Source organism: Rhinatrema bivittatum, chromosome 6 (genome assembly GCF_901001135.1).
Source record: "Rhinatrema bivittatum chromosome 6, aRhiBiv1.1, whole genome shotgun sequence".
In the NCBI taxonomy this organism is placed as follows: domain Eukaryota; kingdom Metazoa; phylum Chordata; class Amphibia; order Gymnophiona; family Rhinatrematidae; genus Rhinatrema; species Rhinatrema bivittatum.
The window spans coordinates 230,907,790-230,934,989 of NC_042620.1; the positions used below are offsets into that span (position 1 = coordinate 230,907,790).

Consider the following 27,200-nt stretch of genomic DNA (forward strand, 5'->3'; position numbering starts at 1 on the left):
CATCCCCTTTATCATTTTTTTTTGCCCCACTCTTTATCTTTTCTAGTTTCTCCATATCTTTGTTGAGATGGGTGACCATAACTGTTTTAGTTTTTCATTTGGACTTGTACTTTTGATTTTCCATTTTTGCATTTCTACTTTGTTGCTCGGATTTTTGTTTTGTTGTTTCCGGTAGCAAGGGTTTGATGCTTTTCTCTTTTGCATACATGTTGCCAACATTCTCTTCCTATCCTACATATTACAGATGTGCATTCTTTGGAAATGAAATAGAACATTTCCAGAACATTTTTCTACTTTGTTTCCTTTCACTTTTAAAGCAAAACATAAAGGAATGAACAAAATGTCATTGGTTTTCATTTTCTTTCATTGTAAAGAAATGTGATTCTTAATCAAAACAAGACAGAGTACCTTCTCATTTCCCAAGACGGAAACCACACACAACCTATCACAAACTGGCCTCCCAATCAATCTTATCTCCACAAGTCAGAAACCTGGGAGTCATACTAGATAACCAAATGAATTACAGATCTTTCATCAACAACATCGTAAAGGATGGATTTTTCAAACTACAAGTCTTAAAAAGATTGAGACCCCTCCTCCATTTTCAAGATTTACGATCAGTTCTACAAGCAATCATTCTCACTAAAATTGACTACTGCTATTCACTGCTACTTGGCCTCCCTGCTAACTCCACAAAACCACTACAGATGTTGCAAAACGCTACAGCAAGGATTCTAACCAAGACTAACAAAAGAGACCACATATCACCCATCTTGAAAAACCTACATTGGCTTCCTATCAAATTCAGAATACTTTTCAAAGCACTCTCATTAATCCACAAGGCAACACATAACATCGCCCCACTCAAGCTCAAGATCCCTCTTCAACCCCACACCTCCGCCAGACCAGTGAGACAAGCATACAGAAACAATCTACAGGTCCCACTGATGAAGACAGCATTAAGTAAAAGAGCTTTCTCCACTGCCGGTCCCAAACTTTGGAACTCTCTTCCATCAGACCTCAGACTAGTGCAATGCCCTATCGTATTTAAAAAAAGACTCAAGACCTGGTTATTCAACCAAGCATTCTCCTAACTTCAGCTTTTACTAGAACTCCAACCTATGATCCCTCTCATTGGTAACCCCCCAGAGAACGCTCTTGTCACTTATCTCTATGCAGTCTAACCTTAAAAACCTAGCCTTTTTCTTAACATCTGTTCTTAACTCCAGCCTACTTTAGGCTCCATAACTTTTACTTTATATTGTTAACCCCAGTTATTTGTATACAAGTTCTATCTACCTGTTTATTGTAAGACATCATCTTGTCATGGTTACTGTTAAAATGTAAACTGACTTGATTAGTAACTCTGTTACTGGAAAATCGGTATATAAAAGTGCTAAATAAATAAATAAATAAAGATTCAGGCCCCACCACTGAGGCAATAATAAAAATGAACTCTGGAACCTCTCCTCATTCCTTCAACTCTGCAATTCCTCCCTCTCTCACCCCGGCATCTTAAACCATTCGAAATCTTCTCCACCAATTCAATGTGGCAAAATGGTGCTGGCTAACTGAAGTTTGTACCATTTTGAAAATGTTGCTGGCCTCTAATTAGGTGGCACTCTTTTTCTGTATTGAGCTAGTGGGCCAGGAAGAACCAAGATCAAACCTGGCCTCTTTGCAGATTGCGGATGGAGCAAGATGCCAGTGGAATCCATGGGTCTAGGGAGAGAGAGCAGCAAGTACCGGCTAGGGGCCTTTTTGTAATTTTGCTGGAATGCTTTTTGTTTGTAGCACATGCTGTTTTAAAATAGTGTGGATTTAAAATAAAGCAGGAAATGAAAAAAAACCTGACCAATGGAAGGATACATTAAACAAACAAACAAACAAAAAAAGCCCTGCATGCCCTACTTATTATTATTGATATTTTGATGGATACCTAGCTTGAAATACTGTATGTATTATGAGTAGTTTCTAGTTCACGGCTAATTCAACCACTCAACTAACCCACAAAATTAGATCTATGTCTTCCTGTGAAACCCTGACAGAGCATATGTCATGTAACCTAAATAAAGTTGTGTCTCTCAGATGATTTGTACTGAGGAACATGAAATGATAAAAATGCACTCAAACTATTGATGGAGCTGATCCTAATGAAGTGTGTATTGCTGCTAATGTTTTAATGCAGTTCTCTAGGGGTTTGCTTTATCAATTCCAATTGCAATATGAAACTGCAGAAAGATACTCTATTTTCTGTGTCCTTTTTATCTTGCAGCTTTATTTAAATCTTGAACTAAACATTCACAGTTTGTCTATTTATGATAATTTTCCAGAAAGTGAACTGTAGTCAATGCCCTTCTGAAAGACAGATTATATATTATTTGAAAGTCTAAACACTCCTAACAGTATTAAGCATGAAGTTATTGAAAAGTTTTTTGTGAAGGACTGGCACTCATTATTTACCTAAAGATAAATTACAATGTGTCAGCACAAACTGCTCACAAAAGACCTAAAAATGACTCTCTGGAGGTTGAGATGGTACCTTAATCTCTGCTCATAAAATCTTACACATTCATGAGCAAAGTTAAGCAATTATGCTCATTTGCATCTTCGAGAGGTGCCTTGGAATTGTGAAAGGATTCCATTTGGAGCTGTGATGAGCCAGCAAAACTAATTCTGTAAGGACTCCATTAAGCCATCAGATTAGAAATACTGTTGAATATGGGTCACTTTCACCAGTGGTTTATTTTCAGCATTAAAAGGTCATTGCAGCACTACAACCACCTGTCTTCCCAAGTGACTCACAATCAAGGCTAAATGTTCACTCAGAAGCAATTTAAAGAATGTATGGAAAGTGCTTATATAAGAACAAAAATCTATGTTGTGCAGGCTTATCTTTGAAATAGCAAAGCACAGCATACTTGCTATATATTACAAACATGTAATAATTATGGTACCGATCCCTTCTGGATTTTCTTCCTTTTCTGTCTTTGAGACAAACCCATAATGAATTGGACCAGATGTAACAGTAACTGAAAGAAATTTTTTCTGGGCAATGCCATACATTGATTAAAGGGCTGATTAAAGGGGTCTAATTAACGGGAAGGTATTGAATAACCAAGCTGAAGTAGAGATTTTCACTCTTAGGGGCCAATGTACTAAAGTGTGTTAATGCTATGACAAGTGTTAATGTGCATGAAAATCACTGTTAGCATGTGCAGAGCAAACTAGCTTAAAGTGTGTTAGTGCTTTTAGGATGCATAAATTAGCTTGACATTTTTTTATATTTGACCCAGTAGTTCCTCCTTTCTCTCTCCAGTTCAGTCAGATCCAATGCAGGGCTTCTGATTCCTTGAGCTTTCATTCAAAACTGCTAGATATTTTCCCTATTTTTGCAGGCTCACCAATCCACTGTTCCCAATTGAGTCATTGCAGAATTGGTCTTGAAGCTGGTAGCCATGCACAAGGGCTTCTTCCAGAATCCAGTATCATGGGCTCTAAATATAGCCAGTAGGCATCACCCTTATTAAGGAGCTTAGTTTCCTTCCCTCCAGGGACTGTGAATGGTGCCTCAGTAAGATGAACCCTGGGTGACCAAGAGTGTGGAGTGCCTGCTCTGGAAATCAAATCAGGGACCCTTTGCATGCCAGCATTGAGCTACTAAGCCAGAGCAAATTTATCACATGCATATTCATTGTGGAGATCCTGAAAACCTGACTGGCTGTGGGGTCCCCAGGACAGGTTTGGGAAGCCCTGTATTAAGCCAACCCAACTTGTAATAGTTTTAACATGAAATCTATGTTAATGATATATTGATAATCAAAATAGCTCATTACCTAATTAGTAAGGCAAAAAAGTATGCATGCAAGCTGCTTCACAGATGCATTAATGCAAAAAAAAAAAAATCCTTATTTATACCTTGATACTATGTAGTTATGATTCTGCAATATATCTCTCAAAAAGGATAGAGACAGGATGGAGGTGGTTCAAAGAAGAATGACTAAAATGGTGAGGGGTCAGCATTGGGAGACTTATGAAGAGACACAAGCATCTGAATTTGTATACCCTGGAAGAAAGGAGGTGCAGGGAGATATGATACAGACCTTCAGATACCTGAAAGGTTTTAATGATGCACAATCATTAAACCTTTTGGAAAGAAATCAGTAGACAGGGGCGGATTGACCTATCGGGGGATCGGGCTTCCCCTGGTGGGCCGGTCACTCCTGTCACGTGATTTTCTTTTGTATTATAAAGTTTCCAACCAAAGTATTAGGGGGCGCCGTGAGCAGTGGTATCCCAAGGGGAGCCAATGCCCCAGGCGCAAGGAGGCTCATGCGGCCGCTGAGCAGCGACGCATATATAGCAGGCAGATCGGCAGGGCCATGGTGAGGCTCACGTCACCACGGCCCGAAGAAAAAGATCGCGTTTAAACGAGCTGATGCTCCTCCTCCTTCCTGCCTGTGCAGCCCCGGAAGTAAACGTTGCCGGAGCTGCATGGGCAGGAAGGAGGAGGAGCATCTGTGCGTGCAGAAGAGGAGCAGTGCTTACGGGCCAAGAAGAGGAAGAGGCCCGGTAACAGGGCCGCCACAGCCCGAGAAGAGGAAGAGGCCCGGTAGCAGGGCCGCCACGGCCCGAGAAGAGGAAGAGGCCCGGTAGCAGGGCCGCCGTTGCACGAGAAGATCAGGGCAGCTGCAGAGCCCATCCTGCGGTGACTCGTGAAGAGGAGGCACAGAGGTGAGAGAGGCTGAGGGTCTGTAGAGGGTGTGTGTGTGTATGAGATGATTTGAGAGATTGTGTGTGGGAGTGAGGATCTGAATGTTTGCAGAGACAGCATGTGAGAGCCTCTGTGTGTGTGTGTGAGACAGCATGTGACAGTGAGAGCCTGTGTGTATGAATGATTGAATGAGAGACAGCATGTGACAGTGAGAGCCTGTGTGTATGAATGATTGTATGAGAGAGCATGTAACAGTGAGAGCCTGTGTGAATGAATGTATGAGAGAGCGTATGTGACAGTGAGAGCCTGTGCTTGAGCAAGACAGCATGTGGGAGTGAGAGAGAGCCTGTGTGTGTGAGAGAGACAGCATGTGCCAGTGAGAGACTGTGTGTATGAATGATTGTATATGAGAGAGCCTGTGTGTGTGAGAGTCAGACAGCATGTGCCAGTGAGAGACTGTGTGTATGAATGATTGTATGAGAGACAGCATGTGACAGTGAGAGCCTCTGTGTGTGTGTGTGTGTGTGTGTGTGTGTGTGAGTGAGTGTGAGAGAGAGAAATGCATGTGAGAATGAGAACCTGACTGTGTGTTTGAGGGAAGAATATGGAGAGAAAAGAAATAGAAAAAAAGACAATATAAAAGGAATTGGTAAAAAAATAAGAAAGGGAAGGTAGAAAAAAAAAGCCTGTGACCAACTTATTAGAAAACTAAGATCAGCCAGTAAAGGTAAAAAAATAAATAAATTACTTTTTAGTGATTGGCACATGTAATCTTTGGTAATATGCAAGAGTAGCACTTTCTCTATGTGGATCTCACAATGTACGAGATCAGCATGGAGAAAGTGGAAGCCCACGGGGCCTGCACAGAGGAGGCAGCAGAATGGGCTTCAGTGTCAGTAGCAGCAATCGGCACCTCCCCAATAGCCATGTGGCAGCAGTGACAGTGGCAGCAGAGGAATGAGAGAGGTTCTGAGGTTGCTGGCAAAAGAAAGAGAGGGGGATCTGTCTTTAGTGTGTGCATGTGTATGAATGGGTCTCTGCCTGGGGGTGTATGTGTGTGAATGCATAGGTGCCTGCCTGGGGGTCTGTGTGTGTGAGAATTAATGTGTGCATGCCTGAGGGATGGTGAGGGAGTGGTGTGAAAATGAATGGGAGCCTGCTTGGGGGTCAGTGTGTGAGTGTGAGAGCATGAGTGTGTATGAGAAAATCCAAGGGAGTAAGAGTTTGTGTGTGTGGGGGGGGGGTGGAGAGGGAGAGAGTGTCTTAGAGCCTGAGAGTGTGTCAGTGTCAGTGAGAGCGAGAGGTTATGGTGGGTATAAGAGCATGAATGTGTATGTATATGAGAATTTATGTGTGAGAGAGAGAGGATAACCTCCTAATCCTCGACAATATCAGTTTGACTAGAAATAAAGAGCTCCCACAAGGGGACAGCAGGGGCTTTTTAAAACCCTTATTAGTTTTAATTATTGGGTGTTATATGATATATGTGCTGTTTTGAAATATTTTATTAGTGTTTGGGACATTGTAAAAAATGTATATGATTTTAATTAATAGAAATTCTATTTATCAGTAGTTTTAAAATATTCTTTTATTATGGTTTTACTATTATAACTGATGCTTTATGTTTCTTGATCTTATTTGTTTTATGAGGAATGGTGGTTCTATTTTTCTATTGTTAATACACAGAGTCTGGCTTCTTGGAGTTTCCATTTCAGTTTTTGTCATTTGTGCTCCTTCATTTTGTATTCTGTATTTGGTGAGAGTTTGTGTTCTGCATGCAAAGACTGAGATGAAGCATTCTTTTAGCATGTGGTTTCTCTGTAAGGATCTGTAGTAGCTTGGCCTGTTCTGTTTTCCTGGTAGGAGGTATATTGATATTTTAGATTCTGGTGTAATATTTGTGGTATTCTTTTTCATAGGTGGGGTTGTTATTCTTTGAGTGTTGGCAAACAGTACTGTGTTGATATGGGAGGACCATACCGAAATATAGGGGTGTGTACATATATATGTAAATTATATTGTATATGTAATTGGTTGCCCATGGGCCAGTATGGATAAAAATCCCCCGGGCCACTATTTTCCCACAATCTGCCCCTGTCAGTAGAAGTAGGGGTCATGAAATGAAACTCCAGGGAGAATGACTGAGAACCAGGTTCAGGAAATATTTAGTCATAGACAGGGTGGTGGATGCCTGGAATGTCCTACCAGAGGAGGTGGTGAAAATGAAAACAATGAAATGATGTGGATCTCTAAAGGCTAGAAGGTGGAAATGAAATAACAAGTTAATGGGGGTAACTTGCTGGTGTGGAAGTTAACCAATAAGCCTTGATACTATTGATGCAGTGCCAACATTGCTCTCTGCTTCAACGGCAGGAGGCAAAGGGGAATTGGATTCATTCAGCAACCAACGAGGGCCCTGATTTTTACATCTGTGAAATTGATAAGCATGGGGGTAACCTGCATGGTGCGGCAGGTACTACCATAAGCTTGCTGGGCAGACTGGATGGACCATTTCCTCCTTGTCGGCTGTCTTGTCTATGTTTCTATGTTTTTCTGTATTTAAAATACATACGTAATTTACCATCTGCCTCATTTGCATGACATTAATATTGGCCACATTCATATATATTAACAGCTGATGCTTGCTAACACTGTTTATTACTTTATCTCCCTAGTTCATCTATGCGACATGTTCATTTAGGTTAGGTTATGGTAGAATCCTTAATTTGGCACAATGAGTTTCCAGGTGAAATTTAAGAAGTTTCCAACTAAAACCAAATAGGCTGAGATGCATAGCAAATATGAAAACTACCGGTTTAGGAAATCTGTAAAATGGGAGCATGGTCATTTAGTAAATTGAGAGAAAAAGATAATTCTTTAACAAAATCCCTTTTAAAGCGCTGTTTAATTGTTGTTGGTTATCAGAAAGTTGGCTATATCTTAGGCTATTAAGCAGCAATGAGAAATATTCAGTGTTTTGTTTCTGGTTTTGTTGTGTTGTATAAGCCTGACAACAATGTTTGTCTTTCTTTCACAAGCTTATAAAAGAAGTGGGAAGACCCCAAACCCCTATAAAGGAATCAACTCTGGAGGCTTGGATTCAACCACAGGTAAGAGAGAGCTTCAGAGCCAAATATATGTTCAGAATGTCTGTGTTCAGATCTGGTCACATTTAACAGATTTAGCTAGTGCTGCTATTTTTATGTTTCCCGAGTCTCTTAGTAGGCACTCAAAATAAGACTTTGCTTGTGGGGGCTTTTGATTGCTTTACTTTTAGAAAGCTTTGCATAGCATTGAAGGTCAAGGTTACCGTGTGCTCAAGTTACTAATGGACTTATTATGTATCTTACTAGCGTAATGGATGACCTGCAACCAGGCTAGTGAAAAAGGAGAAATATAAATGTACTTAAATCTGACAGTTCTTTAATCTCTCAGATAAACTACTATTTAATCATTCTGAGGAATGGTACATTTTGTGTTTCTGATGACAGGATCCAGTTGAACACCCTGTGCAAAACAGATTTTTGAAAGTGATGGACAAGTAGATGTGTAAAGTTATACAGCATTTTACCTTCAGGACCACAAAGTGCCACAAGAAGTTATATATTTTCTTTTGACAAAATACTTAGCACTGATCCATGCTTCCTACTAACCATATTGGAACTCCTTGTAATAGTTATTTTTAAAAGATTTTTTTTCTTTTCCTTTTACTTATCAAGAAGTACTTTGCAATTGTGGTTGTTTTAGAACACATATGACTTCAGATTGGAGGTCTTCCATTCTCTTTTCTTTCTATTATGTCTATTCAACAGCTCTGTCTATACCTATTGATTTCTTTTATATACTTTCAGGTTGGCTATTAAATGAAAATGAAAAAAAATTGCAATATTTAGTTGTTTGCTCTTTTTCAGTTCCAAGAACTGCTTGCCTTCTTGAGCAAAATCATTTTTACTTCTTTCTGTGGTTAAAAAGTGATCAGCAAAATGTAAGACTACATATATCATTAATGTACAACTATATATATATATATCATTAATGTACAATGACAGAAACTTGAATGATCTGTTATATTTTGTTTAAAAATTGGTGCATTTGGCTTTAAAACATTTTAAAGGATCAAATTCTAGAACATTTATGTCAGATATCCAGCTTTAAGATATTAGAAATATATTTTCTTTAATTCTCATTTGTTTATAGGTCTAGATTTTATGCTTCTATATATAAATGAAATCTGCTATGATTATAGTCACATAGAAGAGGAGGAGGAGGAGGAAGAAAATCAAACTGAACAAATAAAAAAAGATGTGGCAGAAATGCTAATTATTGGGCTTCTCATATAAATTATAGGGAGTAGAAACTTTCCATAATATCTTTAATTATAAAGTCCAACAAAATATTTTTTGAAAAATTTTAAATAAAAGCAAAAAAAAAAAAAAATTATAGCAAGAATCTGTATGCAATTTAATAGAAATTGCATAGAAAGTATTTTTTCTTAAATGTAAAGCCAATGCACATAAAGGAAGAGATGTTCATCTTTAAAAAGGAGCTCTTGAAGATAATGCATGCAAAGGCAGAGACATGTCTCAATGAAAAGGCACTCTTGAATTGAAAGGCACACCAGTGACTAAGCTGATCCAATGAAATAGCCCAATGGAACCAACCTGGTAAAACAACACAGATCCATATTTTTGGCACAGAAGGCTTGCATACAGCACCTGGTGTCTACTTCAGGATATAGAATAATATACAAAAAGGGAAAACAAATCTCCATCATCCTATCATGCTGTGCTTTAAACAAAGGCCAGATACTGTGATAAATATAAACCAGCAGAACATACCCAATCAAATGAAAGAAGTTCAGTAGCCATGCCCACAACATTAACACCATGAAAGTTTGATGATGCAAGAGCTGCTGAGAAGCAATGAGCAGCTGATAGCAAAAAAGGGGAGTGGTTAAAGAAAATACAGCCAATAGATTTGAAAGATTTTAACTGACACACTCCCACTATTGTTACAGTGGAAGTTTGCAAAACAAATGTTGCTAAGAAGGATCAAACAGCTGATACCTGAACCTAGTTGAAAAATAAGGGTGGGGGAATGGAGAAATGAACATACAAAACATAAATAATGAAATCTCATTTATTCAAAACCAATCTTGTACAATATATGCCATGTAAATTTAAAATAAAAGAGCTAATTTGTACAAACAACTCATTAGTCTTGGGACAATCATGAAAACAACAGTTGAAAACTCAAAGCGACATTATCATACCAATTGATGTTCATTGGTGCAAACAAATACAAATCCATAGACTTAAAACAAAGGACAAATACATACAGATAGACTACCCAGAACAGTTTGATGGAAAGAAAACTCTGTAGAGAAAAATCTTCTCAGTTGAAAGCACAAAAACAAAACCACAGCCAAACTAGTTTCATAGAAACATGTGATTCAATAATGTGATGATGTCTATGGGAAGAAACAGTGGCCAAATGAAAAATTCCTCACTGTTTTAGATTAGTCAGAAGCGAATCCTATCTCCTCCTCATCCATATGGTTTCACCTGATCAATAACAAAAAGAAAATATACTAAAAATAAACATTGTGAGGTCAATAGTCAAAGAGATTTGTCCAGGTAACTTTTGAATTAGCCAGTCAAACCCCGAGGTTTGACTCTCTGAATACATTTTAACTAAGTCATTAACCGGATGACATCTATCAAAGTAAAATGGAGGCATGCCAAATGGAATAAACTTGATGTGATAACGTATTTGGCTAACTCCAATATTTAGAGTTATTCAAATAAGTTTTTCAGCTAAGCCTGGTCATGTTTCTGAGTAGGGTTAAAGTTATCTGAAAATGTGTCCTCAGATAACTTTAACCTACAATATTCAAAATGTAGCTGAAACCCCTCCAGAAAAAAAAAAATCATTGTGAACCTATCAGCCAGATCCACCCTCCTACTCTGCTGAAAATGAATAGGTAATGTGAGCCATAGTTCCCAACCCCTTCAACTAAGCCCAGCAAAAGTTATAAACATTTGTGGGCCTATAGCCCTGAGAAGTCTCGTCTCCTCTCCTCTGTATTCACAAAATAATTATTGAATCTAAGGCTCCTCCAGAAACCTATCCTCTCTGCATGTCCTACGTGAACTCATTTAACCTGCCTAGCACCCTGCTTAATTCTCCAGTAGCTGCCTGGAGCTTCCTGCACAAACAGCATTGCTTTGACAGCTAATGCTATCGATGCTGCTATCAAGACAATGTTGGATGAAGCCGGATAATTGTACTGAGCTCCCAGTGGCTGTGGTGGATTGTCTGGGAGGGTTTGAGGTAGACATAAAGGGAGAGAGATTAGGGTGAACTTCAGGACGGGACCTGGATTCAAAAATAATTTTGTGAATTCTTGGAGGAGAGGAGATGGAAAGGCTTTGTGCAATGTTGTTAGCATCTTTTGGGGAGCTTAGAGAGAGGGCACTATGGCCCACATTATTTATTCTTTTTCAGTAGGATAGATGGGGAAACTGGGCTGAAAGGCTCACAATTAGGGTTGCCAACTGTTCGGATTTTCTACGGACAGTACAAAATTTTAAGATAGTGTCCAGAAGCCAGACAAAGGGATAAAATGTCTAGAAATTGTCCAGATTTTAATCCTCCAGTTGAGCACAGTAGCTTTTTACATCTGCATCTCCTTAACTGTTGAGTTTGAGGCATAGTGTGGACTCTTAGTCACTGTGGAGATTATTCCACCCACGGGGAGGGGCCCCGTGGGGAACCACAGCGATAGGCTAGACTCAGAGAGCAGACACTAGAGATGGAAAGCCTTTTTATTGTACTGCTGTGGATATCTGGTAATAAGGCAGGAAGAGAAGGCACTGAAGTCCAGCAAGGTGCCAATACGTTCAGACAGCCTCAGATGGAAAGTCTCACCCAGATGTACAAGGTTGGTAGTGTTCCGCAGAGCGGGATAAGCCGAACCTGGTGGGTGGAAATGGAGAGCTGGATCATAGAGGTACTCACTGAAGAGTAGTGCAGGAATTCTCCTGGTAGTTGGTGATGGTGGGACCAGCGGGCCGTGATGCAGGATACTTCTGAGCTGGATAGGCCCTCGAGGAGCGACTACCAGGAAGCACAAATGATCCTGTAATAGAAGAAGAGATCTCAGAGGAGCGGCTGTCTCAGTTAAGAAGAAAGTCCCAAAGGGAAGTTGGAAGCGAGAGGCCCCTGAGGAGTGGGTGCCCAGAGCTCCATCAGGAGTGAAATACCCCAGAGGGTAGTGAGGAGTCTAGGCATGCAGTTTAGAAGCGGTCAGAGTAGCTAAACCAAAGTCCTTGTTAACTCGTTTGTTATGAGCAGAGAGGAGGCTTAAATACCTAGAGGTACTGACATCATGCGGTGGGGACACCCTCGAGGTCCCCGCCATGACGTGTAGATAAGCGTAGGCAGCATGAGCGCGCACGCCCTAGGAGGCCATGGGAAGGAGCATGGCGGACAGGGACGCCTATGCTGAGTTGGAGACGCCGAGGGTTTTGGCACTCAGCACCAGAAGCAGCCATCTTACCCATGGAGGTGGAGAAAGGCAAAAAAGATGTGAGGCAGAGCAGTCGCAGCCATCTACCATTAACCATCTGCCATTAACCAGCTTGGAGGAGCTATGGTTTAAGTCCATAGCCAACAATGGCACTATGCACGTAACCCCTTTTCTCCCTGCTATAATCCTGGCTGATGGCACTGACTCTCCTGCCCAAGGACCAATAATAAAAGACCCCTTGGAGCTGCTGGCACCACCACCATTCTCACCTCCCACCTGTGACAAAACAAGAAAAGAGGCCACCAATGCCTCATCTCACTTCATCTTCTGCCTGCGGCACCTCTCCTCTTGGTCTCAGCATAACAGGAAGTGCAGCTGCCTGAACTTCTTCTCCTTCCCATGGGGCAATAATATAAGCTACCAACACTTCTACTACTGACCACAGCCCAACAAAAAAATGTCCCAGCTGGGCTGCTGGCACTTACCCTCCCATCCATGGGACTGCTGGCACTATCCCTCCTGGCTCCTGCCTGTGGCAAACCAAAAAATGAGGTCATCTCCAACTCACCTCCAGTCCACAGCTCATGAAAGAAATATGCTTGCCAGCACCCTTCCTCCTGGCCTGCAGTACAACAGTGGAGCTGCCAGCTCCTCTTCTTTCCATGTGACAATAAGTAAAGGACACCAGCACCTCCCTTCCTGCCCACAGCACAACCAAAGCGCCAGTGGGACATAGGTTTGCTGAAGCAGAGGCCAGGAAAGTGTGTGAGAGCCTCTGTGTGTGACAAAAAGAGAGTCAGTGTGTGTGAGAAAGAGAGCCTGTATGCATGTGGGGAAGGAGAGAGAGTGAGTGTGAAAGAACCTGTATGCACATGTGGGAAGTAGAGCACGTCAGTGAGTGTGAGAGAGCCTGTATGTGCTTGTGAGAGAGAGAGAGTCAGTGTGAAACAGTCCGTATATATGTGTGGGAGTGAATGAATGTGTGAGCCTGTATGTATATGTGCATGTGAGAAGGGAGAGAGCATGAATGTAAGCCAGCCTTTCTCTGTGTGTGTGTGTGTGTGTGTGTGTGTGTGTGTGTGTGTGTGTGAGAGAGAGAGAGAGAGAGAGCCTGTATGTGTGTGTGTATGTGTGTGTGTGTGTGTGGGAGGGAGAGTCAGTGAGTGTAAGAGAGTCTATATCTGCATGTAGGAGAGAGAAAGAGTCAGAAAGTGTAAGAGCCTGCTTGTGAGAGGGAGAGAGAATCAAGGAATGTGAAAGAGTCTTTATGTACGTGTGGGAGGGAGAGAGTCAGTGAGTGTAAGAGAGCATGTGAATGTGTGAGGGCCAGAGTCTGGCTTGTGGGGGTTTCCAACTGTGTGTTTCTATTTATACTTCATGGTATACTTTTTTCCATATTTGGTGAGGATTTGTTTGTATTCTGCATGTGTGACCAAGGGAAGGTTTTCTGCTTGCATATAGTTTCTGTGTAGGGATCTATAAGCAGCTTGGCTTGTTCTGCTTCCTAATAGGAGGTATACTGGTTTTAGGGCCTGGTATAATATTTGCATGTTTTTTATTAAGTAGAGTTTTAATATTTGAGTGATGACAGTTAATGCTATTTGGTTTTGGGAGATGTACTAAATCATAATTGTAATTCAGTTTAATCATGGCTTTCTAGCAGCCAAGCCTAATTCAACACACATTACAGTAGACTTAACACCTTATGGGTTCCAAGTGTTTTGTTTTTTTCGCATGGTTTTCCATTCCGTAGCACAGTAGTACCTGTAAATATAATATACATGTTATATGTCATATTTTTACCTCAGAAGACTATACTTTGAATGTCCTTTTCCATGTAAAATCTGTTATAACTGCATAATTTTTAACTGTGTATGAAGAACATCTCATACCCTTGCACCAGCCTTGTGATAGCAGTGATGGGTAAAGAGGTGTGATTTCAGATTAAAAAAAAGACAAGACAGTGGGAAGAAGTTGGTGTTGGATTGTCTATGGGAATATGTATGCTCATCCACTCAATGCAGAGGAATCTCAACTAGGCAGACTGGATGGACCAATGTGGGCTTTATCTGTGACTTACTATCAGGTCAATACAGTAAAGTGTGGCCGCGGTTACCCTGCTCCTAACCCGCTTTCTACCCACTTTTTGGCCGCGTTAGCCCTTCCTGCGATACACAATCCCCTTTAACCTACTCTTATCGCGTCCTTAAATCACCGGGTAACCCCTTCCACCCGCGGCATGTATATTACATGTAAACGATCAAATTAGCTATTCCCTCCCATACAGTAATGCGCACCCCGACTATCGCTTTTTTACCCTGCCGTTTTCCACGCGTTTAACCTGCTAACTTACCGCCTACCCTTACCCCTGCGTTAGAGGCAGGGGTAAGGGTAGGCGGCAAACGTTCCCCCAGCCCCCGCTCACCTGCCCCGGCCGTGTCCATGGGTGCTGGTTTCCGGAGCAGCCCCAGTCCTCTCCCCTCCTCCCGAAGCAACGAAAGCGGAAAAAAATTGAAAAAGGGAAAAAATAAAAAAAAGCGAAAAAGTGAAAAAAAAAAGTTGCAAGAGAGAGAGGGGAGAGAGGACGGGCAATCCTACGCTCGGGATTGCCAGTCCTCTCTCCCCTCCTCCCGAAGCAAGGCGCGAAAAGCAGCCTTGCTTTTCGGGAGGAGGGGAGAGAGGACTGGCAGTGCAAAGCAACGAAGCGACTTACTTTTTTTGCAGCCCCCCTCTGGAGACGGACATTGGCGACGAGGGACCGCGGCTCCCCTGCCTCCAGCTGCCCGCGAAGATGGACGCATCGCACGGGCGAAAGCGGCCCCTGTGCGTGCAATTGGCCGCTCAAGACATGACATCACATGCCATGACGCCAAAGTTCGCGACGTCACATCTTGAGCGGCCCAATTGCACGCACAGGGGCCACCTTTGCCTGTGCGATGCATCAATCTTCTTGGGCAGCTGGAGGCAGGGGAGCCGCGGTCCCTCGTCGCCGATGTCCGTCTCCGGAGGGGGGCTGCAAAAAAAGTAAGTCACTTTGTTGCTTTTCACTGCCAGTCCTTTCTCCCTTCCTCCCGAAAAGCAAGGCTGCTTTTCGCGCCTTGCTTCGGGAGGAGGGGAGAGAGGACTGACAATCCCAAGCGTAGGATTGCCCGTCCTCTCTTCCCTCTCTCTCTTGCTACTTTTTTTTTTTTCGTTTTTTCTGCTTTCGTTGCTTGCTTCGGGAGGAGAGGAGAGAGGACTGGCAATCCCTAGCGTAGGAGAACCGTCCACTTCCTGGTATCTGTCATTTCAAATGTCATTTGAAATGACAGATACCAGCGTGTTCGTGAAGCGTTAGGCCCGCACACCCAGGATACTGTATAGGCGCTCTATACAGTAAAATGGGTTGCGCGGGCCTAACGCTTCATGGACGCTTCTTAGACGCAGCTTGCATTTGCAAGCTATTTACATACAGTATCGAGCGGTAGGTGAGCCGCACTGTGCGTGCGGCAACCGCGGGTGCGCCCGGCACTAACACAGCTCTCCCTACTGCTCCTTACTGTATCAGCCTGAGAGACTGGGAGGAGGTAGGAAACTGTACTCCTTCTGTTCTGTCTTGAGGGTCCTGAGTGGGGGGGGGGGGGGGGAGGGCCATGTTTGAGGGGAGTCACTGGGTCATCTTAAATTTTGTTTTACTGGATGGAGAGCTGCTCCTCTCTCAATTCTTTTGTATTTGGAGAAGAGGTGAGGGGGTTCTTGCAATCGCTTAATTATTTTCTATTGAAATCACAGGTGTGGTGAGGGGCTACTGCTCTGCCCCTTTTTGGTTATGTGTGTGGGTGTTTTATTTAGGATTGCTGTACATCAGTCCTAAAGTTATCCAGAGATGTAACTGAATAATGCTAAATATAGGCATTATCCAGCTAAATTATAAGTGGGTTTACTAAGCTGTGATAAGACAGTACCATGAGTTAAACATCATGTAACACTTGTTAAATGCTGTTTATCACACAATTTCACCAAATTGCAACACTATCGCATGATATCAAGCAATATGGTACAATAGAATACAAGATCACCTCCCCCTTTGGAAATAAGCTGATTTGCATGCATTAGCATGTATACACTTGCCTAATGCATGCAAAATAGTCTATGCACAGACAATTGTATAGTAATAAAATAACACAGCTAACTTAGAAAAAAGCCTGCCCCATTATTTTAGTGTTTTTAAAAAGGTGTAGTTATTTTTCCAAGGGAACACTGGGCCACAAAGGCAGGTCCCTGATGATGCTACAGAAACATTTAAGGGCAAAGTGCTAGAAATAACCCTCCCCAAGCCAGCAAAAAATGACTTTCAGGGGTCATTGTAGGCTCCAGCCCATCTTCAGGCAGCTCTGCCCCTCCTCCAAAATAAATAGAAAATAATGGAGGTAATTGCATGGTGATGGCTCTTGCCCAACCTCTCCCCTTGAACCACAAAATGGCCTATTAGCCACAAAATTTCCCACCCCCTATAAAGCCCATTTCTTTCCCCCACCTTGCAAAGAAAGTTAAATCCCTCGGGTCTAGTGGTCACCTTCCAAATCACAAACTCCAACCCCCACTCACCAAACTCCAAAAATTACCATGGTGCACTAGGTATATAGGTGAACCCCAAGCTAAACTCCCTAACCCCCCCCCAGTACTTATAAATGAATCTTCAGTAGCCTGTGTGGGGGCCAGAGCACTCCTTAGCTCCAGGACTGTAGATGCCAATTTTCAAAATGATGTAGATGTGCTCTTGCCCTTATCATGTGACAAAAGCAAGTTCTGGGGATTGGATTTAGGCAGTGGAGTAGGGGTGGCTAGGGTTGGAGGTTCTGCACTTGCATACCTGTGTTAGATGTGCTCTTGATCATCTAATAAAACTACAATCCAATCCAATCCAATTTGAGATCAAGTGTCAATATCAATGGGTCACAAAGGGCAGTGAGAGGAGTGGGGTCTGGGTGGGGGGGGGGGGCTGGTTGAGTGGTGGAGTAGAGTCCCGTATGCCCCAATTTAATAGGAGTTTCATTCACTATAAAAGGAGACCTTCTTCATTAAATACATTCAACAAAGATCCACTGTTGTCTATCAGGAAATTTACCATAACAGAATTTCAAAGCATTCTAAAATATGACAAGCTTAAAGATTTGTTTATGTTTTTAAATACAGTCTTTTAGGTTGAGTCTCAGACACACTGTTGATTCAGACTTTTTAAGATTTCAGACATTCTATAAAAAGAATGCAAGTTCATTGTTCAGAAAAAGGAAATTACTGCCTGTACAGACAACACATACTATTTGTGTCATGTTCCCAACTTTTGCTCAGTCCCAAGAATGAGTGTATGTTGAAATACTCTGGAAAACATTATGCACTGTTTAAGCATCAAATGTTCTTATCCTCTACTTATGGCTGACAGAATGCCTCAAATCAATAAATAATACATTTTTCTCGTCTGTATCAGCTTATATCAGAACACATTGTTTATGCATTTCATTGTTATGAAGGGAATGTGGAAATGAGGACAGAATGTCAAGAGAATTGGCACTGTCTGTTGTTACATCATTTATGGGCAAGAGGTTAAAGAAGAAAAAGGAAAAGTTGAATGTTGATCTCCAGAGAAAAAAACAAAAATGCCTCCAGAATTCCTATAAAATGCTCAGTAAGTTAATTGGACAACAAGCTTGGAGTTTGAAGTCAGCTACTGAATTTATTAACAGAATGAATGTTTACCGACAGACAAAAATCAAACAAACTGCCTGGAGTGGCTTGTCAGTGTTCTGGGGCCTATGCGGGTCATAAACATTCAGTGAAAGCAAGCACCAGCACATCTGTGCTGCAATGGGAAAAGTAGAGAAGCCAACCTAATTAGCATTTGGCCAGTTCTGCACACCTAATCTAGCAATCAAATGAGGATTTATTGGTGCTTTCTTTTCTTCTCATACATTTAGTTTTCAAGACCTCAAGCTTTATCCAATAACAATAATATTGTACAGTGAGACAATATATCAGTATGTATAGGATTGCTATATCTAGTACTTGAGAAATTACAAAACAAATACCATCTGGGGAAGGAGCTTTCCTTGCTATTTATTTCTTTCACTGATATTACATACAAACATTTAATTGCAGAAACATATAACAATAAAAGATTATGAGGCAAACTAGACTGGAAATATTACTATAATCTCACTATCTTTCCTAATTAATGTTAACTTTTCTCGTTAACTTTCACTGTGAGCTCAAAGGATTATAAAAGAACAGCTTTCTACAGTATAAATGGAAAAAGTTACAATATTACAGAAAATATGTTTTATATTTTTTTCACATATGATCTATACATAAATTAATTATTTCCAGGACATATTGTATGCATATGTTTTTTTGTGATGTATGGCAGAATTAATATGTATTTCAAAAATATAATTTAGTATAACAGAAAATATCTATATCCATTCTTTTATATAGAAATGCTATGTTCATACCTTTTGCATTACCTTCTTGAGGAAATATACATTTTGGGATTATCTGAAACAGTAAGGGGTACATTTTAAGAGCATAAGAACATAAGAAAATGCATACTGGGTCAGACCAAGGGTCCATCAAGCCCAGCATCCTGTTTCCAACAGTGGCCAATCCAGGCCATAAGAACCTGGCAGGTACCCAAAAACTAAGTCTATTCCATGTTACCATTGCTAATGGCAGTGGCTATTCTCTAAGTGAACTTAATTGCAGGTAATGGACTTCACCTCCAAGAACTTATCCAATCCTTTTTTAAACACAGCTATACTAACTGCACTAACCACATCCTCTGGCAACAAATTCCAGTTTAATTGTGTGTTGAGTAAAAAAGAACTTTCTCTAATTAGTTTTAAATGTGCCCCATGTTAACTTCATGGAGTGCCCCTAGTCTTTCTACTATCCGAAAGAGTAAATAACCAATTCACATCTACCCGTTCTAGACCTCTCATAATTTTAAACATCTCTATCATATCCCCCCTCAGTCGTCTCTTCTCCAAGCTGAAAAGTCCTAACCTCTTTAGTCTTTCCTCATAGGGGAGCTGTTCCATTCCCCTTATCATTTTGGTAGCCCTTCTCTGTACCTTCTCCATCGCAATTATGTCTTTTTTGAGATGCGGCGACCAGAATTGTACACTGTATTCAAGGTGCGGTCTCACCATGGAGCGATACAGAGGCATTATGACATTTTCTGTTTTATTCACCATTCCCTTTCTAATAATTCCCAAACATTCTGTTTGCTTTTTTGACTGCCACAGCACACTGAACCGACGATTTCAATGTGTTATCCACTATGACGCCTAGATCTCTTTCTTGGGTTGTAGCACCTAATATGAAACCCAACATTGTGTAATTATAGCATGGGTTATTTTTCCCTATATGCATCACCTTGCACTTATCCACATTAAATTTCATCTGCCATTTGGATGCCCAATTTTCCAGTCTCACAAGTTCTTCCTGCAATTTATCACAATCTGCTTGTGATTTAACTACTCGGAACAATTTTGTGTCATCTGCAAATTTGATTATCTCACTCGTATTTCTTTCCAGATCATTTATAAATATATTGAAAAGTAAGGGTCCCAATACAGATCCCTGAGGCACTCCACTGTCCACTCCCACTAAGAAAATTGTCCATTTAATCATATTCTCTGTTTCCTGTCTTTTAGCCAGTTTGCAATCCATGAAAGGACATCGCCACCTATCCCATGACTTTTTACTTTTCATAGAAGCCTCTCATGAGGAACTTTGTTAAATGCCTTCTGAAAATCCAAGTATACTACATCTACCGGTTCACCTTTATCCACATGATTATTAACTCCTTCAAAAAAGTGAAGCAGATTTGTGAGGCAAGACTTGCCTTGGGTAAAGCCATGCTGACTTTGTTCCATTAAACCATGTCTTTCTATATGTTCTGTGATTTTGATGTTTAGAACACTTTCCAATATTTTTCCTGGCACTGAAGTCAGGCTAACCAGTCTGTAGTTTCCCGGATCACCTCTGGAGCCTTTTTTAAATATTGGGGTTATATTTGCCATCCTCCAGTCTTCAGGTACAATGGATGATTTTAATGATAGGTTACAAATTTTTACTAATAGTCTGAAATTTCATTTTTGAGTTCCTTCAGAACTCTGGGGTGTATACCATCCAGTCCAGGTGATTTGCTACTCTTCAGTTTGTCAATCAGGGCTACCACATCTTCTAGGTTCACCGTGATTTGATTCAGTCCATCTGAATGATTACCCATGAAAACCTTCTCCATTACGGGAACCTCCCCAACATCCTCTTCAGTAAACACCGAAGCAAAGAAATCATTTAATCTTTCTGCGATGGCCTTATCTTCTCTAAGTGCCCCTTTAACCCCTCAATCATCTAATGGTCCAACTGACTCCCTCACAGGCTTTCTGCTTCGGATATATTTTAAAAAGTTTTTACTGTGAGCTTTTGCCTCTACAGCCAACTTCTTTTTAAATTCTCTCTTAGTCTTACATTTAACTTGCCATCGTTTATGCTTTATCCTATTTTCTTTTTTAAAAAAAAGCATGAGCGCGTACTTTTGTTCGCACACCAGGCACAAAGAAAAGTACACCAGATTTCAATAGATATGCACGTACTCTTTTAAAATCCAGGGTTGGCACACACAAGGGGGTGCACATTTGTGCACCTTGTGCGTGCCGAGCCCTGCGCGCGCTGCCCGTTCCCTCTGAGGCCGCTCCAAAATTGGGGCGGCCTCAGAGGGAACTTTCCTTCCACCTTCCCCCACCTTCCCTCAACTTCCCCTACCTAAGCCACCTCCCCAGTCCTATCTAAACCTCGCCCCTACCTTTATCATAAAAGTTACTCCTGCTTTAGGCAGGTGTAACTCGCGCGCGCCGGTGGCCCACTGGTGCACCATCACCCAACCCGGGGGCTGGTCCGGAGGCCTCGGCCACGCTCCCCCAGAACTCCCCCGGGCTGGCATCACGATCCCCGGAATGCCCCAAACATCACGCTCCCCCCACCCCCAACACCCCCCGACACGCCTCCTAGCAAAGCCCTGGGTCACGCATGGCCCAGGGCTTGCGCGCTCCGCTGAGCCTATGCAAAATAGGCTCAGCGGAGCCTATTGATTAATCAGTCAACTTTGACATGATTAAAATCTGTTTTTTATTTTTAACTTGTTATATCATATAAAACCATACCCCTGTTTGGTCTGTTAAAATGAATCTAGGGATGCTATGGACCTACTTCCAACTATGGATGAGGGGGACGCTATCTTCCTGTGCCCCTGACATGGTCAGTCACTATCTTAGTCATTGTCTCACACACTTACTGAAAAAACTCTACCAGATGCAAAAAGGTCTAATACAGCAGCAAGGAAGACAAAATTAACCAAATGGGTTAGAAGAAAAAATCAAGCCAGTGTTCATCCATACAGTCAATGCACTGGGTGAAAGAAGACAAAATCAAATAATCAGTTTACTGCAACTTAAAGAAGACTATCGAGGCTAAAATCACAAAAATCCAAACTAACATCAATCAAATCATACAATGAAAACAATGGTTTATTTATTTATTTATTTATTTATTTTTGTTTTATATACCGGCAACCGTTTGCACATCGTGCCGGTTTACAGATAACTTACAACCAAGGATATATAGGCAAAGCCTTTACATGGAACATTGTGTAACATCAACGAAGTAACATAGTAAATAATTAAGAGGTAAAATACAATAAATAAGTAAATAAGGAGGGGGAGGGCTGGGGGTAGACGAGATAAAGGATAAGGGGAGGAGAATGGTGAGTGGATACATGAGGAGAAGTTATGTACAGGGGTACAAGGAACATTTGATGTGTACACAGGTTATATACAGGGGTAAGAAGGAACAATTAATGTGTACACAGGTTATATACAAAATTGTATAAGCGCAGAATGACAATAGTTGAGGTGGGAAAATGTATACAGTTGTGCTGAGTGGCAAATTTTTTAGGTTTGTAGCGTACAAAATGGCGCCGGCCGTACGGCAAAACGATTCGAGTGCAGGAGGTCGCTCCTGGACCCCCGCTGGACTTTTGGCAAGTCTTGTGGGGGTCAGGAGGCCCCCCCAAGCTGGCCAAAAGTCCCTGGGGGTCCAGCGGGGGTCCGGGAGCGATCTCCTACACTCCTGACGTCGGGGGACAAAAAACAAAATGGCGCCGGCGCTACCTTTGCCCTGTCATATGACAGGGCAAAGGTAGCGCCGGCGCCATTTCTACAACGCACCGCAGGCCCGAGAGTAAAAGATCACACTGGGACCCCCGCTCTGGACCCCAGGTAATTTAAGGCATTTTGGGGGGGTTCGGGAGGGTGGGGGATTTATTTTAAAGGGTCGGGGTGGGTTTTAGGGATGTTTTAGTGTGCCGGTTTTCCCGCCCTCCCCCGATTTACGATTTACACGATTTACACGATATTTACAAAAACAAAACCGCGATGATCCGATTCCCTCCCCCCCCCAGCCGAAATCCATCATTAAGATGATCGATCACACGATTCACATCTCTAATATTCATTCCTCCATTGGGATGGAATTTGTCTATCAGGCTCATTGATGAAGTTGCATAGCTCCCATTATAATTAATGGGAGTGATTTTGTAAAATTTTTATTTCCTTTCATGCCAAAAAGGAGATTTAGTTTTAAAAAGACATTCCATTTTTCACAATCACATGCCATGAGAAGGAACATTGAAACATCTGTATAACATCTGTATAAATCACTTTCTTTTTATGGCAAAATCTGTTTTTAAAGAGAGAGTACACTCTTTCTCCACTGCAGATTTTGAGACTAGTATTTTAAAAGTTGTTTTAGCAGACCTAAAACCCTACAGAATATCTCAACACTCTTGCCTCCACATATTCACTTCCCTTCTTATCCTATCTCATATTCACATATTTTCTCTCATATGCTGGAAGTACACACAGTCTAAATATACTTACTTAGTCTTTTACATATATGTGCTCATACAAATCCTTACACTTATAGGGAGCAATTTTCAAATTACTCACCTAGCTTTAAAGTTAAAGTATGCAAATGCTTTCAGCTCTTGCACTTTGTTTCAAACAAAATGGAAAATATTCACAAAATGCCCCACTTTTTCAATTTGTTATTAAAAATAAACGAAAGAAAAATATTTGTTTTCATTTCTTTCATTTAAAAATAAAAACCCAAACCCAGGACTTCTTACCAATTTTCACAGATTGCCAAAACCTCTTATTATACTGATGTTCTTCATGAGGCAGGAGTGATTCCCAGCTGCTCTTGCCCTACTGGTAATGCACTTAAAAATGGCACTGGCAGACTAAGGCTGGCACCTTTTAAAATTTCTTCCATACTAAATGGAATCAGCCTTAGTCTGCCAGGCATTGCTAATGTTGCTGTACAAAATGGCATCAACCGGGTTGAGATCAGGCTTGGATTTGTCAATAGGCACACTAAGCCTGTGCCTAGGGCAGCAAAACTCTGGAGGACAGCAGGGCTGGCTGAAGATTTGCTGCCTCTTAGCGGTGCTGAATCTCCCTCAGTGGGAAAATGTTTCCTGATCCAGCCCTGCCTCTCCAAGCAGCATACAGGGAACAGGAGAGGAAAGGGAGCAAGTCTGCAGTAGAAAAAGCAAACTATTCCCTGTACTGATACTTAAGATAACTTTTATTCACCAATAAAAATAAAATGAATTATACTAATAAATATACTGTAAAACTAGTTTACTTTTATAATGTAATACAAAAGATGGAAATGTTTCCCAATTTGCTTCAGAATTTTTACATTTTTGCCTCAGAATCTACCCCTGAGCAGCTAGAGAAAATGAGGGGGACTGTGTTTTAGACCTTCGGCTCCCTGCTATCTAACCACAGGGGAGTGATGGGGGGGGGGGGGGGGAGGGCAACAGTGTGCCTAGGGGTGCCAACATACTAAATCTTTCTCTGGCTCAGATTGGCACCATTTTATACAGGATATAGGCACCAGCTTCGTGGGTGCTTGAACACTCACAGTATTGCCTCCTGTACTCCTGTGAATCACAACTTGAGAGCTGCATACTGCACGGATGTGGGAGATGGCAGTAAAGAAGTGATTCTGTCTCCTAGTTACTGCTCCCAACTTCCCTTGAATAGCTGACTAATGGGCTTTGGGGAGGGGAGGCTCTACACTTCTGTCTCCCAGCTACTGTTCCCACCTTCCCCTGCAGCCTATTGGCTGACGATGGAATGTCTGACCAATGAAGAACCAGAGAGCAGCAGCGGTCTAGGACAGACATGTTGTCTGAGGTAGACTGGAGATGTGGGCACTGCTGTCAGAAAGGAAAAGAGTGACAGAAGAGCCATAATCAGGGGTAGAGAGGGGCTGAGAGAACTGCTGGTTGTAAAAGGTGATGCTGTCTGGGAGAGGAACTGAAAGAAGGAAGTCTGACAGGGAGAGGAGGAGTGGAGGAGATGTGAGGGGGAAGAGAGACTGGGAGAAGAGTTGTGGGAGAGGGAGGGGAGTAGCTGTATGGGTGAGAGGAGCTGGGAGAATTGCAGAGAAGGCTGAGAGAGGGGACATGAGCTGTGAGAAGGGGACAGTAGCTAACAGAAGAGAAAAAGGGATACAAGCTAGAAGAGAGGACATGGACTGTGATAAGAAGAAGCAGGGGTGAGTGGTTTAGATGAAGGAACCTTTAAAGGGGAGAGAGAGGTGAGGAGGACTGGGAAAAGAGCTATGTGTATTGGGAGACTTATAGAGGAACCAACTATGTTGAGGGAAATCAAGAAAGAAAAAACGTGAAAAGATGTTGAGCATGCATCGGACCAAAGCCCCTTTGTTTAAGTGAGATTGTTAAAAAAAAAAAATTGGTAATGTGGAAACAAATGTAACAAGCGGTTTATACCTCTGTTTGCATGGTCGGGAATACAAGTTCTTTCTTGATTTCCATCACCATAGTTGGTTTCTTTTCCTATTTGAGTTCACCCATTTATCTTTTACTGCTATTTGTTGCTCTGCTCAGCAGTTATTCTGGAGACTTTTCAGAAACGACTTTCTCACGCTGTTTGCCTGTCAATTATTTTGTTCACCTTGAAAAATTTAAATTGTTTTTCTGTTCTCCCGAACCATTCCGAATTAGGCAATTTCGTTGAAATTGCCTAATTCAAGAAAAACGATTGCACATCCCTATTAATCACTAAGGGGTAGATTTTATAAAACTATGCCTGTGCATATTTTTGTTCGCCGCATGTATCTTATAAAATCCGGGGTTGGCGTGCACAAGGGGGTGTACATTTGTGCACCTTGCATGCGCCGAGCCCTGCGGTGCGCTGCCGGTTTCCACCGAGGCCCGCTCTGAAATCGGAGCGGCCTCGGAGGGAACTTTCCTTCGGCCTCCCCCACCTTCCCCTACCTACCCACCCCCCCAGCCTATCTACACCCCCCTACCTTTATCGCGAACGTTATGCCTGCCCCAGGCAGGCGTAACTCATAAGAACATAAGAAATTGCCATGCTGGGTCAGACCAAGGGTCCATCAAGCCCAGCATCCTGTTTCCAACAGAGGCCAAAACCAGGCCACAAGAACCTGGCAATTACCCAAACACTAAGAAAATCCCATGCTATTGATGCAATTAATAGCAGTGGCTATTCCCTAAGTAAAATTGATTAATAGCCATTAATGGACTTCTCCTCCAAGAACTTATGCAAACCTTTTTTGAACCCAGCTACACTACTGCACTAACCACATCCTCTGGCAACAAATTCCAGAGCTTTATTGTGCTTTGAGTGAAAAAAGAATTTTCTCAGATTAGTCTTAAATGTGCTACTTGCTAACTTCATGGAATGCCACTCCTAGTCCTTCTATTATTCGAAAGTGAAAATAACCGAGTCACATCTACTTGTTCAAGACCTCTCATGATCTAAAGACCTCTGTCATATCCCCCCTCAGCCATCTCTTCTCCAAGCTGAACAGCCCTAACCTCTTCAGCCTTTTCCTCATAGGGAAGCTGTTCCATCCCCTTTATCATTTTGGTTGCCCTTCTCTGTACCTTCTCCATCGCAACTATATCTTTTTTGAGAAGCGGCCTGCCGAATGATTCCCGGCCTGGGAGCGATTTCGGAGGCCTCGGCGATGCCCCCGAAATGCCCCCGAATGACGCGCCGCCACGACACGCCCCCGACACAGTCCCCCCGCACCCCCCCCCCCCCAGGAAAAATAGGCTTGGCGCGCGCAGGGGGGTTTTGAAAGGGTTACGCACATAACTTATGTGTGTAACCCTTTTAAATCTACCCCTATGTCTTTATAAGTGCCTTTGTGGGGTTTTGCCATTTACCATCTACTTTTACCCCAATAGATTTGTTTTCACATTGTTGAAGATCTGTTTGATCTCCTGCTCTGTCCCTCCTGATGCAGCCAGTGTGAAACATAGCCCGTGTTGGGGACCTACAATTTTATTTACAATAATGTGTTCTAATATGCAAGATATGTCTGCCTGATGATTGCGTTGATTGAATTAAAAAATCTCTATTACTTCGATATGGTTCCTCCTGTGCCTGTAGATGTTTCACCTTACCTGACACACTCTACCTTGGTGATATTTAACTCCACCCATTATGTGAGTAGTACTCTCTGAGTGAAGCTCTTGTGAAAATGATCATTCTTTTGAAAAGGAACAGGGTGGAAAAATCCTGGAACTGAACAAAGCCCTGGACTAGGAACTTTGTAAGATTATCTTAAGGGTCCCCGCATTGCTGGAAAAAGTGGGGACATTATTCCCATTTGTAATCACAATGAAAAGATTTAGCTTGACCTCTCATACAGCAGAGTTTTACACTGTAATCAGAGACTGCTATATTTTTGCTCAGCCCTCGTTCTGATGAGGGGTCAGTACATCAGTATCTTGATTCTCATGGAATCATAACAGAGAGAGTGGCTTAGAGGGATGAACTTCATAAAAAA

General features: G+C 42.0%; 1 protein-coding gene across 5 annotated transcripts in view; it reads left to right on the top strand.

Moving 5' to 3' along the window:
* Window positions 1-27,200, top strand: part of PCDH11X (protocadherin 11 X-linked) — a 3,021,270-nt gene that overhangs the window by 1,541,922 nt on the left and 1,452,148 nt on the right. For 4 of the 5 annotated variants that reach the window (XM_029606604.1, XM_029606602.1, XM_029606605.1 and 1 more), the window contains one exon: window positions 7,753-7,824. In XM_029606604.1, coding sequence (XP_029462464.1) covers window positions 7,753-7,824 — 72 coding nt within the window. Of the gene's footprint in view, window positions 1-7,752; window positions 7,825-8,205; window positions 8,529-27,200 lie in introns of those variants that run through there. The other variant, XM_029606606.1, reaches the window with a different exon arrangement.